Source organism: Ceratotherium simum, chromosome 18 (genome assembly GCF_057802395.1).
Source record: "Ceratotherium simum simum isolate JZ-2026a chromosome 18, ASM5780239v1, whole genome shotgun sequence".
In the NCBI taxonomy this organism is placed as follows: Eukaryota; Metazoa; Chordata; class Mammalia; order Perissodactyla; family Rhinocerotidae; genus Ceratotherium; species Ceratotherium simum.
This window is the reverse complement of record NC_141917.1, coordinates 33917139-33932471: the sequence shown is the minus strand read 5'-3', so window position 1 is coordinate 33932471 and position 15333 is coordinate 33917139. Positions and strand designations below refer to the sequence as shown.

At 38.6% G+C, this 15333-nt stretch overlaps 1 protein-coding gene across 1 annotated transcript in view; it reads left to right on the top strand.

Annotated features, from left to right (window-relative positions):
* PLCXD3 (phosphatidylinositol specific phospholipase C X domain containing 3) overlaps positions 1-13703 on the top strand; it is a 166818-nt gene extending 153115 nt beyond the window's left edge. The window contains exon 3 of the mRNA XM_004422774.3: positions 12832-13703. Coding sequence (XP_004422831.1) covers positions 12832-12985 — 154 coding nt within the window. The 3' untranslated portion in view covers positions 12986-13703. The remainder of the gene's footprint in view (positions 1-12831) is intronic.
* Positions 13704-15333: the final 1630 nt, after the last annotated feature.

Genomic DNA, 15333 nt, shown 5'->3' with positions numbered 1-15333 from the left:
CACATGAGCCCATACAGTGCACAGCACTAAGCATAAATGCAGTTTTTCTCTGGTCGTCCTCTCTCCTCCACCAAAAAAAGCACCCTCAAACCAGCCTAAACCTACCCTGTCTGCATTTTGGAAATGAAAACGTGGTTTTAATTTCTCGATCTCATTAAAGTTGCCAAAGACCACTCTTGGTTCCTGCTGGGGGTGAAGGAGTATCTACTGATCACACAATTTCCTGTCATCAAATTGGAGACTTGTACGTTGGGCCTCCAAAGAAACAGACTCTAAGACACTGAGATTTGTGTGCAGAAGCTTCATTCTGAGTTTCCTTGGGATCAACGCCTATGGGAGAGTGAGGGAAACACGATTGGGTAAAGGGAGAAGTTGAGCTGTGATGCAGTCACAACAAAGGCCTCAGCCAGGCCTACAGGAAGCCTGGAGCTGGGATGAACTTGCAGAGTTATCCCACTTTGAAGCAAGTGCCTTTATATGCTCCTCCCCAAAGATTGGTCATTGGATGCAGGACCTTGAGTGAGGTGGCTCTCTTTGGCTGAAGGCAATTCTTGGACAGACACCCAGCCGAGAGCTGACAGCCAACAACACTTCTAGCAGCTGCAAAAATGAGTGCCCTCAATCTGGAAGGGAGGATCTGAGCAGCTCATCTCAGCAATCACTACACATCTGTACATGAGCAACCTTTTTTAGTCACTTGCCGTAAAATAACCTAAAACTAGGAAAAATGAAGGTAACTAACATTTATTTACTGTCTACTATGTGCCAGGCACTTTAAGCACTAACATTAAAAATGGAGCAGCAGCTAACATTTATTGAGTTCTCATCTCTCAAGTATTGTGTTAAATTTTATATGTATGTTATTTCACTTAATCTTCACATTCATCGCTCTTTTTATTCTCTTTCACGAGTGAGGAAATTGAAGCTAGAATAAGTTAAGTGACTTGCCTAAAGTAACACAAGTAGGAATGAGAGTGCCAGGATTTGAATTCAGAGTCTGCTCCAACATCCTCACTCTTAACTTCTATGTTATAACACCCATCTATATTATATTGTTTTGTTTTATTCTTGCAAAAACACTGTGAAATATGTACCATTATTATCTGCATTTTACAACAAGGAAAATGAGCATCTGGGAGGTCAAGTAACCTTCCTGAGGTCACATATTATTAGTAACTTAAATAAAGCTCTGTCTGACTCTAAAACTCTTGCTCTTTCAACTGCCCCTGTATTGATCATAGGCAGTCCATTAAAACTTGATAAATACTCACTTAACTTATGAGTCCTTGGAGAGTAGTTTTTATTTAGCCTCATGAATTTATAAGAGTCCATGGAATACTTCCATTGGAATTGGAGTGTTTGCCAAGAAAGACGCCAGCAGTTAGTTCATGAGGCCAAAAGAGGCTTCATGGACATCTCCATTTTCCAATGTTTCCATGCAAGGCGATTCAGAGCAATTAAGCAATATCTGTTTGTAGCAGTTCAAGTGATTCCGGAATTAGTCCCATAATTAAGGCAAGGACCATGTCTGATTCATCCCTGTAGCTGCCCCAACAACTGCTGCATGATAGGTACTCAATAAACATTTGTTGACAGTATGAGGGAATGTGTGACTGTGATGGAGACCAGAGTTCCCAGGATTTCGCCATCAAAGACCTCTTAGACCATTTTCCCTCACAGAGCCCTTCTCCTCTTAATAAATGTATATAAGAAATAGCTTACTTCCCCATTGTTAAAATTAAAGGCATACAGAATTCCACTGAAACTTCCAGTAAGCAATAGGTAGTCAATACTAAAACTGAATTGACAAAATGATCCTGCCAACAATAAAGTGGCATTTCAGTTGCCTTGTGTGACTACAGTTCATGGGTGACTGATTTCCGTCGTGGCTTTCAACATCACCACCTCTGATATTCCTAGGTCGAGGACTCTAAAGTTGGAAACCATTGAGAGCCAAGGGATAAACCTAGATAGTCCTTGAGATGTCTGTTCCAAGCAAAAACAGAAATGTAAAATTTCCTTTCAGCACACATCCAGCAGCAGCTCTTTCTTAGCAAATAAAAATCTTTCCAGAGAGTAGAAAGGAAGGGCAAGTGCCAGCAGATAGAAACTGTTTGCTCTGAATAAAGTGAATTGCTTCTGAACTTTGAGTACCCAAATTCCCTGAGTATTTGCATTGAGTGAGGGGCTGCTGGTACTGAGGAGGAGACTGAAGTGAGAACACTTGATCCCACACAGACGCATTCATTATATTGAGACTCTACCCTTGAAAGGAAATCCATTGTCTGCCTCCTGGCAATCTAAATCTTAATACATTGAAGGGCCTCTTTGTTTAGAATTTGCAAAGCTTTCTTTCTTCCTTTGCTCCCTTAGAAAATTAGCAGAGGAATAATCCCTGCACAGCAGGAGGCCCCCATCGGAGGGCTGACCGTGTTGCCATTATGTCTCCGGGCAGCGTTTATGGCTTGTTCTGAAACATTGGCTGGGAGCAAATGATGAGCCTGAGGACACAGTACATTTTATGAACTCTAAACACCATTCTTCTTGTAGTTTATATGATCTTATTTTATTTCAAAATGGATTTTTAACGGTTTTCTTCCATGCCACAATAAAAAGGGCTCCTGTTGCCATCATCAAAGGAAATGGATGACATCTTTTGCTTTGATTTGACTGCATTGCTTTTTGTTAAACAAACACAAAAATAAACTCAACTAACAACCTGCCTGGCGTCGGAGGGAGGTGAGACAGCTCCCATGTATTTTTAACGACTTGGAATTTGTCCCTTTGAAAATCTAAAGCAGCTAGTATAGTTAGAGTGATGGTGGAGGTTGCTCAGGCCCCATGCCCGACATTCCTGGTGTGACAGCGGCTCTCGTTTCCTTATCCCACTGCTCCCAGGACACGTCTGCACTCATGGTTGTGGCCAAGTCATTATGAACAACCCTGGGCCTTACATTTGAATAGTACCCTCATAAATATCATCACCTTGTGTGTGGCTGTGTCTACCTCTGAGTGTTATTATTCCTAATTTTACAGTTAGCGAAAAGTGGGACTCATTGGATTTGCATAAATTATGCAAGATTATAAATAAAACACACTACTATAGTCTGGACCAGAACTGAAATTTCTCTCTTAACACCAATCCGGTTGATGTGATAGTTTTTGTTTGTTTGTTTTTAATAAATCTCTCTCCCCAACTAGACCATATATACCAAGAGAGCAAGGGATGTGTGTGTTCCTGAGCACCGTCACATCTCAGCACACAGAATATGTAGCACATTGATCCCAGCTCAAGACAAGGTTGACATGAGGGAAGCCATTGTAGAAAAGAAACCCTATTGTAACTTTGAATGACCTCTTGACAAACTAACCCAGCTGTATCTGTACTCTCCGGGAGATCTAACTGCTCTGTAGATTTTACGACCCCTGCTTGTGCATGTACCTCCCAGCTGCGATAAGATGATGACTTCGTTCTTTTGAGTTCCTTAGGAATGTGATGACCCCCGAACAGAGAGTCTATGCTGATAGCCATCATCAGTGACAACTGAAAGATCTGGTGTGGCAACTCCCAGTCTGTAACACCCGAGGGTCAATATTCCTAACCCCCTCTCCTATAACCCAATGGCCTATATAACTGCTGTAAGGATTCGTGCCCCCTTGAGACGGTTCTTTCGGACATGAGTCGGCCATGTTCCCTCTTGCTAGCAAGCTGTAATAAAAAGTCCTTTTTCTCCTACCACCTTGCCTCTTGACTACTGGCATGTCTTGTGGTGAGCAGAAGGCCCCACGTTGGGCGGTAATGACATAAGAGATGATTTACAAATATTTATTGAATAGATGTCTTTATCAAGCTACAAATGGAGTTTGAACTCGATTTAAGCAGAGAATCTGGGAAAGTCAAGGAGAGAGGGATTTTTCCCTTTCACAGCCACTGAGGGAAAAATGTGGATCAACTATATGTTTATTTGTGCCTTAATTATTTTCTGTTTTCCACCTAAATAGTTGCAGTAATTTAGTTCTGAATATACATAGTACAGGTCATAGGAAGACTTGGGAGGGCTTTAGTCTCCTATTCAGGAAAGCCCGGGTCTTCCAAAATCTCTAGAGTTACTTGTAAGGGCATTGTTTTACAGATAATTTGTATGATCATTCCTTCTCTGAGTGCGATTTTAGGCGAAAAAGGAATTTTTTTTAAATGAGCTATTTTCCTCAGACATAAATCAGATATGCTGCTTCCTGAACAGAAACAGGTTTAGCAAAAAATGATAAGCCCTGTGTTTATGGACGTTACAATTTATAAGATACACTTGTCTGTTTACCTGAGGTTATTTTGAAGCCCCTTCCAGGGTTTAAACCTACAGATGCAAAGGTCCTGCTTTTTATCACTGTATGCTTCCGTGCATGAAATGCCAACCTTTTGGGCAAGAAGTTCGTTTCCTTTGGTCTTTCTCTTCTTTACATTTTCCAGTGAAATTCCCAAGCTTTCAGAAATGGCCAGATTGACAGGAAATCATGTTTTAAAACATATCAGACTTGATTTTAATTAGTTGCTCCTGGCTGATTCAGTTGCTCAGGGGAAAAAAGACCTGTGATCACTATTTTAAACTTTGCGGATCAACTAAACTATTTCTCGGGAAAGGCTGGGTTTGGGATAGGCAGTAACAAAGCTCTAACATTTTCATGGTAATCCTTATCTCCAAGGGCATCAGAGAGTTCTGTAAAAATTAAGGAATTGATTTTGGAGATTCTGTTTCATTCAATAAAAGAAACATTTCATTGAAAATTAAATGCATTAAATAAAATTCACTAAAAGACACGTGTTTTATTATCTACAATCATTCATTCATAACTACAAATTACAACAGTTTAGAGAAGTTGGAGAAGTAGTATATATAAAATGCACTTATTGTAAAAGTATTACATATACACACACTTGAATATGAATTAGACATGAATTCCTAATAAATTTCTAATAAATTTAAATCTAATTAAATATAAGTAATTATAATTAATAATTAAAATTAATAATAAATTGATAATAAATAAATTTTAAAAATCTTATGAATTAAGTTTAATTTTAATGAACTTATTCTTATAGAGGTGATGGTGATTACTGCCATCATTATCATTAACACAGAATGTCATGGCACTATATGTATAATGCAGAGAAAGTCATTTTGCAAATTGACTGATCAATTTCAAAATTTGCAAGTAAGACTTGCCAAGTACAGAAAGGTTAAAATCCTTCAAGTTCATTTAAAAAAAACACTTTCATTCACCAAAACAGCAGTGAATTCACCAACTAAAATCTATGGCAGTAGCCACAGTGAGGAAACAGAGCAGATTTTCATGAATTCTGTTACTGCATATACTTCTATTCTAAAAGCAAATCTTTCATTTCCAAAAGTAAAACGGTTCAGTTATTTAACAAATATTTATTAGGTACTTAGTCTATGCCAGGCACTATGCTAAGCATTGGGGATACTACAGTGAGAAAACTGTCTTGTCCTCAAAGAGATTGCACTGTAGTTGGGGAGACAGATATTGATCAAATACGTCGATATAATTACAATTCTCACTAGTGTTTTGAAAAACTGACACTTAAACTCTTACCTGGAAGATGAGTGGCTTGGCCAAGTGAAAGGGCAGCGAAGAAAAGCCATTCTTGGTAAAAAACAAAAAGCATACAAACAGCAACAACAAAACAGCATTTACAAAGTTCCCTGAGGAAAATTAGGCTGGTCAAGATGAGCAAGACTGAGGAGGTGGTTAGAATTCAGTGAGGGGGAGAGTGACCGGAGATGAAGCAGGAGGAGCCGCTAACGGCCGTTGTTCAGGGCCCTATAGGCCAGTTAAGGGTTTTTATCTTTATCCTAAAAGCACTGAGAGGTGATTGAAGCATTCTGAGTAGAAGAGTGACATGAATTAATGTCAAGGTCAACATATTGAGGGTTACTGAACTCAGCACTTCCAACTCCTAAATCTTTTCCTTTAAATCTTCAAAGCCAGCACTTCAGAAGATCTCTGGCTTCCACATCTCTCCCCTCCTGTTGATTCCTTAGAGGGAGGTTTTCTGATTCCTGTAGACTTACCTGTTTCTCTTCTAAGAAGCCTGCAATCTGTTTGAAGATGCCTTTCCTCAGGAGAGTTCCACATTCCAGAGAAGGCCTTTGAGGGTTTATGTACCAGTTTTGGTGCTGGACCTGCTCTTTTACCAACTTAGTATAGAATTTATGATGGGAAAAGCATACTTGGATATTTGCCACAACTATGTGCCCAAGAAACAAAGCCCTTCCATGAATACTTTCCAAAAAGCCCCATCACCAGTCTTGACGTAAGCACCAAGACATCCCCATTGCCTTTCTGCTTTGCTTGGAATCCTGAAAGTTGGAAAGAAATCCTTCAGGCTAATTTTTGCATCACAGCTGTATTATGGCTGGGTGTTGCTCTCAGAATTCCCTGCTGTCTTCCTTCTTTGAGACTGTAGCCTCTGGAGCAGAACATTGCTAAGCTGTCACACAGTGGGTATTCAATATAGTACCACTTACAGAGAGCTAGGAACACATCTAAGCACTTGACATGCACTAACTACTTTAAGTCTCATTATTATGCCCAGATTATAGATGGTGATACTGAGATTTAGAGTGGTGTTAACTAACTTGCTCATAATAAATGCTGATGCTGAGACTTGAGTAGAAAGAGTTTGGCTACAGACTTGACACTAGTTCTATGCTTTTATTTAAATTTTTATTTATCTTGAAATGATTCTCCTGGTAGTCAGTGAGGTCTTGCAAGTAAACAGTCTAAATCCACACTATAAATCCAACATCTATTGAAAAAGAGAGATTAAGAAAAAGGGGAGCATTTATAAGGCAACATTGCAATATTTGTATAAACACATCTTTCTATACCAAAGCAGACTATTCCATAAATAGATGCTAAAATATTAATATACAAATTCAAAAGGAATTTAGTAATCTCTTCAGATTACATAACTTCACTTAGAAATATTTTCCTTCATAATATCAGTGAACAGTATTCAAATTTCTGCTAGCAACTTTTTAGCTATAAAGGTGGAGGTAAAATGAGTGAATGAATGAAGACTTTATTGGATCTCATAGCAATCTGAGAACTTTCAAAGGGAGACACTGAGCTCTTTATATGTGAAGAGAATACAAGTTTCAGCATCATTAGATGGTAGACTTTGTATAGAATGCATATGGAATGAAGCTCAGATTCCACAAGCTGTCAAAGGAGGCCCTAACAATCTGGCCAAAACACCTTCCTGTTCCTCCCCTCCTCTAGTCAGTCACCCTACTGTCCCCGCACCTCCATGGCCCTTACTCTCTGGTCACCTTGTCCTTCCTAATCACATCATCTCTTTCATGTCCGTGTGCTTTTATTCTAAATCACTTTATTGAGGTTTGATTGACAAATAAAAAGCTGTACATATTTAATATATGCAACTTGATGAGTTTGGGGATAAGTATACACTCATGAAACCATCACCACTACTAAGGCCATAAACATATCCATCACCTCCCAAAGTTTCCTCCCCACTCCTTTATTATTTTTTTTGTGTGTGTGTGGTCAGAACGCTTAACATAGGATCTACCCTCTTAGCAAATTTTAGTATATAGTACAGTATTGTTAGGAGGGCATTATGCTAATTGAAATAAACCAGACATTGAAAGACAAATACTGTATGACCTCACTTATATGTGGAATTGAAAATAGTCAACCTCATAGAAGCAGAGAATAGAATGGTGGTTGCCAAGGGCTGAGGGGGAGGGAGAAATCGAGAGGTGATGGTTAAAGGGTATAAAGTTTCAGTTATACAAGATAATTAAGTTCTGGAGATCTACAATACAGTCCATATGCTTTTGCATGTGCTGTTCCCTTTTCTTGAAATGTCTTCATCCTTCTTTATCTAAAAAGTCATGACAAACTCAAATGTTACCTGTCTTCTTCCTTAATTTCTCCCAAATGAAATAAATTATTTCATCTACTTTGCTCCCATAGAGTCCTATGCTCATGACTGTTGTACTGTATTGTATTGTCATGATTGGTTCATAGCCATTTTGGTTAGACTTTGAGACATCTGAGACCAGGCTTTCTAGTTCAACATCTGAATTCAACAAATGTGTTGTTTTCCTTTTTGGTTCCAGGGGTTGTAGTAGATATATTGATGAGGGATATATTGAAGGCTATGATATGATTTTTGTTTATTAAAAAGCGTTCAGGCACTGATAGAAATAGGCATGGAAGTGGATAATCCCAATGCTATGTGCAATGTAGAGTCACAAAACTATGCTTAAGGAGTAGTATAAAGCTTAAGGAGTAAAGAAAAGGATTTTTCACCCAGACTTGCATGGCAGGGATTGACATAATGCCTGGGCCAAATCTTGAAGGATGAGCAGAAATTAGTCAGATCATACTGGAAGAGGGAATGGTATTTCATATGGAGGAAAGGCCTGAAAAAATACTGAGGCATGAAACCACAGGGTGTGTTTGGGGGAAAATACAAGCATTTCAATATTACGGGGGAACAAATTAGCAAGTAGGAAGTAACAACAAATGAGACCGAAGAGGGGTGTGTGTGGCCAATGGTGTGAGGGACTCAGCCACACTGCTAAGAAGCTGGGTGTGTCTTGTAGGGGAGAGAAGATTCTGCGGTTGTTCGTGTAGAGGAATAATGCGCTCAGATGAAAGCAATATTGTTCTGACCATAGTGTAGAAAAGGCACAAGAAGGAATGTGGGGGCAGCATCTCTCCAAGGGAGATGAGGAAGATCTGAACTCCAGGAGGGCTGTAGGGAGCTATAACTAGAACACTGTCCTCTGCAGATGTACAATACATCTTTGTTGAATGAATGAATGGGTGATTTTAAAAAATAAAATTTTAACTACTTTATCTTACACCAAGAAAATTGTTACATTGAGCCAATTATTACCACCAGAGTAGGCTTTTCAATTCACCATAATTATCTGTCCAATACTAAGTATAATCGGAAGTTGCTAAGTAGCTCTAAATTATGCATTCTCGATGTCCATATTGTCCCCAAAGGGGCAAAAAGTGATTCTTGGGAGAGCAAATAAAAAATTTGCTCTTTTTATGTATGCAGCACAGATATACAAACAGTACATAAACAGATACACAGCCTATCTGTAGTATTAAAATTTCATAGAGGAGAAGGGTGAGTAGGCAAAAAATATTTTAAAAGGCTTCATAGGAAAGCAGTAATGAAAAAAAGTTAAGAAATGCTGCTCTAAATAATTATTGTAACTTTAGTAGCATTTGCTAGTTTTAATCCAATATATTCAATCTTTTTGTTTAACCTAATTCTACTTAAGACTGTCTGAGGATTTGAGATTCAACTTGGTGTTATTGCTAGTTTTGTCACATTGACTTTAGGAAAGTATATCTGAACAGAAAAATACAAATATTCTCGTGACTCAGAGAAACGTTATTTTAAATGTAAAACTTGTATTTCATCTGAGGACTACAAGCTATTGCAAAGGATGTTTCATCAATCCTCAAAACAATCTATTTTATAGAGAAACAGAGAAGAGCACTCTTGTGTTCTGCTAACATCTTTCCATGGGAATAACAATTAGTTGTTCTAAATTAAGGCCCAGGAATTTTGATCTTAGAGTAGTGGAGGGCACCTGAAGAGCTGTTTCTGTGATGGTCGTGGTTCTAAGATGGGAATTTTGTTGCTCAGGAACCTCCCATGACCTAGTTCCCCAGGGATCTGGTGAACTAGGTTAATACAGAATCAGTAGTGGCCTCAGCATCCCTCTCATCCACTCCACCTCTCACCTCTCAAGGTGAGTATATCTGTTGAACAACCATGCTTCCCAGGAAATGCACTGGTTCTGATAGTCTTTCTGAAGAGGGTCTGCCTTTTCTAGAATGCTGAGGTGATACTGCATTCACAACAGAGATATATCATCTGCTCTAGCAAGTCCCGAAGAGAAAGTAATGGAATTCAAACCCCCGTGGCTGCACACACATTGCCGCAGCATCTGTCTTTCTAATGAACTTGAGCACACTTGTGTCTGTGCTCTAAGGATCCAGACTTTTTATTTTGAGGCAGAATTCTCTTCTGAAACTGTTGCTGTGAGGGCCAAATTTCTCCACCTGCCAGTCTATTTTCAGAAGGCATTGGGCTTTTTAGATCCACATTATGCTCTTTTAGAAGCAATTGGATCCTCTTCTATCTGTGTTTAACAGGAAAATGTATATGCTGAAAAGCATGGATCAGAATTTTTAAGGTATTACCTACAGGATTAATGTCATCCAAGGCCGTCAACCCAGTTTTGCCTGGATGGATTGAGTTTGTTTAGACTATACTTTCTGAGATCTGGAGAAATGCCTAGGCACTGTGTTCCAGGCTTTAACGGTACGAACCCGGAAGAGCGTGGCTCCCTTTTTTCCTTGATTTTCATGATGCTATGTGCTCCTGATTTTCCTCCATCTTCTATGCCTACTTCTCTTTCTCTTCTATTAAGGATGGCTGCCCATCCCTTAAATGCTGCTATCTTCAAATTTGCTCCTCTATACAAAATCTCCCCAGGTAATCTTATCCACTCTTACAACTCTAACTATCCTTTCTCTGTGATGGCTCTCAACCAGCTTTGTGTCCTGAATATCAGACCTATATTTAAGTACCATGCCAGCCCTGGTGGTCTAGTGGTTAAGATTCGCTGCTCTCACTGCTGCTGCCTGGGTTCATTTCTGGGTCAGGGAACCACACCACCCATCTGTCGGTTGTCATACTGTAGCGGCTGCGTATTGCTGTGCTGCTGAAAGCTATGTCATCGGTATTTCAAATACCAGCAGGGCCACGCATGGTGGACAGGTTTCAGCAGAGCTTCCAAACTAAGACAGACTAGGAAGAAGGACCTGGCCACCGACTTTGGAAAAAATTGGCCATGAAAACTATATGAATAGCAGCAGAGTATTATCCCAATCCCACACTAATCAAATGTTGCCATTTTATCAACTCAGTTCCTTCCAAATACATCTATTATTGCTACTACAATTTAAGCTACCACCATCAGAGGCCTAGATTATTTCCCAGCTCCCTAATTATTATTCCTTCCCCTAGTCTAGCTCTGTCTCATTCATTTTTCTGTACTGTAGGCAAACTAATCTCTCCAAATCATAGATCTAATTATATTCTTTCCCTGGTTAATAGCTCTCAGTTGTTCTACATTTCTGAGGGCCTTCTATAGCCTGATTCCTTCTTATCTCTCCAACATTTTTAAGACTTCCTTAAGTTTTTTGATATAACTTCTTTGAGATTCTTATTCACATCATTCTTTCTTTCCCCTCTCCTTTTCTGTCTTTCCTTCCCTCTCTATCTCATCCAGGAATTGAATGTCCGCATGTGTTCCCCCACACTTTCTTTGTTATTGCACTGTCTTCTCTCAGGTCTCAGTTTATTTGTGTCTTTCTCATGGAAACCTCCCTTCCTGCCCCCTCAGGCCATAGTAGATTTCACGTCAATATGCCTTCATAGGATATTGTGCAAAATTATTAACGTCACCTGTATCTCTCTATTAGCATGCCCTACTCCTAAACACATACCATACTTCTGTCAATGAAGAAATGCTATATTCTCTGCCTGAAAATGCATTACACATCCTCCAGCCCCCATTCCTCCCACCTTAACTCAGCTAAATCTTCCTAATCCCTCAACATTCAGGAACCATTCTTCTGAAAAGTTTTTCTTGACTCCCCAGGCTAAGCTAAGTGACTCTCTTCTTTCATGATAATGAATCATCTTTTGTAATGAAAGTCAGATCACACCACTCTTCTGCTCAAGATCTTCCAAAGAATCCCCATTTCACTCAGAGTAAACCTCAAAGCCCTTATAATGCCCTATGGGATCTGTCCCCCTTTCCTCATTATCCCTCTCACTTCGTCTCTTACTACACTCTCCTTTCTTTTTCCAAGCTTAGGCATGCTACCCTTTAGAGCCCTGGCAGTAGCTGAAATGCTCTCCCCGGATATCCACATGACTAACTTCTTTGTCTCCCTCAAACCTTTTCACAAATGTCCCTTTATCAATGAATCCACCCTAATTTAAGTTGCAATTTACACCATTCCTCTCCACCTGCACATGCCTAATCCTCCTTTTTTTGCTCCATTTTTATAGCACTTCTTCCCTCCTATCAAATGATATAATTTACTTATGATGATTATTTAATGTCTGTCTCTCCTTAGTTGAGTGTAAGCTTAGTTCCAAGTGCCTTCAATGGTGAATAGGATATAAAAGATGCTCAGTAATGTGTTTAAAGGAATGATCCCTGGTTGTACTATATTAAAATTTTCTTTCTTGTCCATCTGCCCACCACCAAATGGAGAACTCTTTGAATGCAGTGATTTTTGCTGTTACATCTATTTATAATATCTAACACATTTCCTGCAAATAGTGGGTTCATAATTAATGTTGGCTAAGTGCATGTATTCATCTATGACCTTACCACCCCATAGCTTTGCAAGGTTTGCAATCATACCCTGCCAAATCAGAATACAAGTGCAAAGATGTTGTTTTCTTAGTAGGGAAGCTTCACTATGAACTCTCATAGCATTGGAGATCTCCAAAGGTGCAGAATCCAATATAGACCAATATAGTGAATATTTCTCTTGCAGAGTCTCTGCAGAGGTTAAGAATTTACCATTGTCCGTTTGGCCTTTTTTCTCCATTCTGTACCTACAACTGGGACATTTCTTTTAGTAAGGTGGAAAACTAATAGAAAGCCTGAGCTTGAAAAATAATATCTTGCTTTCTGTGACTTCTCTTTTTCTTTCCTTTCTCAGAGCTCTTCCTGCCATGATGCAGTGGGTCCGCACACAGAAGCCAGGAGAGAGTGGCATCAATATTGTCACTGCTGATTTTGTAGAACTTGGTGATTTCATCAGCACCGTCATAAAGCTCAACTATGTCTTTGATGAAGGAGAAGCCAACACTTGATAGTACCATTTGGAGTATTCATGAATAAGATAGAGAAGATTCATTGTATTAGGCATATTATCTACAAACACTCTGATTTTCCTATTCCACTGAGTCTCTGAGGGTATTAGGGCTGGTAGTGGGTGGGAAAAGGGGGAAACCATTTCTTCAGTGATTGTTATCATAGTCTGCATTAGTATAAATATTTCATTTCCCATTTGATGAGTAAAATATACTTCTAGTGTTAGGGATAAAAAAAGACCCGTGAATTTTGTTTTTCAAAATTAGTCTTTGTAACTTGTAACTGATGAGTGTTTACTTGATTGCATTTCTGATTTCAACGTAGGACTCCTACACTGTCTATATCCTCTAACCTAACCTTTCCACTCCCTCTCTAGCTCGCTTTTTTTAATCAGATGCTGTATGGGTCTCAAAACAATTGAATGCCCAACATAACGTGTATTACATTGTTGTACTGAAGTTTATTTGTTTTGTGGGGCTTGGTATAATAGTCTGTAGTCATCTGAATTGGGCAATCACTGCTAACTTTTGGTCGTAGAAAATATGCATCACATCGGTTTCCCTGTATCACTAATATTGGAGGCTATAATCAGTGATTTTTGTGTTATATGAAAATAATAGTGTTTCACAGTATTTCTATTTAAGGCAGCTATAAATATAGAGTAAAAATTTTTTTGGAAGAACTATTAGTGCCAATTCCATAGTGAAAAAAGGAGGGGGAGGGTGGGGGAATAGATGCCATTTTAATTCAGGAATCTCTTAAATAATATTGCCTGGGAAATGCTCAGTAAATGAAAAATTATGACGTGTGTAAAAATCAGAAAACTCTGCAAAGAACTCTTACAAAAGCTCTCCTAACAATTCTCTTGATCGAAAGAAGAAAAGAAAGAAGAAAGAAAGAAATGAAAGATTGTGCAAGCTTTCCTACCAAAGTGGAATTTCCAAATCTGTAATTCTAAATCCCAGATTTTGAGGAATGTATTTCAAGAAGCTTTGATTCTAGTTTTTTGCTTAAAGTTGAGGAAGGAGGAAAGGCAGCAGAAAGAGTTAGAGCGATGTTATTCAAACTATGTCCATAAAATCTCAAGGATCCATGAATCTTTAGGAGATTCTTAAACTCATGTGTTCTGGGCAGACTTGTTGAAAATTGGTACTGACTCATCACTTCTGGGTTCCATTCTACCCTAGGGTTGAGATTGAGGCAGGGCAAAAGTTTCACAGAAAGTTTCTGTGGCCAACATTTCACAGTCCAGGTCTACAGAGAAGAAAAATGATCACACAACTTTGAGCATTGCTTCCTCCTTGTCACCTTTGTGATATTAAACAACTCTGAAATAATCTTAAAAGAGCACAATAACCCTTACCTATGTGCCTCACAAGAATATTGTGAGGCATTTATAAAAATCTACAAAATTTGCTGAAATTCTTACAATTTTGAATTATTTTATCTTCATGTTTAGAAACAATCACACCTCAGTAGTTTTCTGGGAAAATACAGTCCATGCAAGTAGGACCATAGAGAAATAAAGGCATGCCCTCAGCTTTTAATTACTTTAAATGTAAGACATGTGGTTTGATCTCTTAGACCTAGGTAAAGGAGTTGATTCCAAGATTATGTATAGCCAGATTACAAATAATCAGAGTTGATGACAAGATTATAAATATTCATTATCAGAAAATAGTATTTATTAGCCACCAGAGGGAGATTATAGAAATTGTTTGTACTGAAGAGGATGTTTATGAAAAGTGTATAGGTTTGCTTGGTAGACCAAGTAGCATACATACACACGCAACAGATATATTCTTCATTCCAGTTGTGTGTACACGTCTTGGCATACACAATATACCAATATATACCCACTCCTGCAGACAGACAGGTACAAATACACACAACCACACACAGATACGGACAGACACAGTCACAATTCTTCTTTTCAAGTGAAGACATTGATAATATTAAACAATTTCAGACTGAAACCCTTAACAACGTATGAAAAAGAGTTATAAGACCTTGAAAATAGAGTAGCTGATCAACACATTTTTGTGAAAATATTCTAGCTTGGGACTTAATTATTTACAAATATAGTTTTCTTTCTGCTTTCCCTCTTCTTGCAGTTTTATTGCCTTTCTATCTCTTTCATGTGCTCTTTATGTGCAATTGAATATGAATCTTTTTTAAAGGACTATGGATTATTGAAATTTATGTCCTGTAAATTTGCTTTTCGGGCAGATTCTCTCTCTGACTATTCATTATTCATCCCTCAGGAGGATCTTTAGCCAAGCACACTTGTGGTGACACAAGGATTTAACTTATAAATATGACAGAAAACAGATCTTTGAACATATTA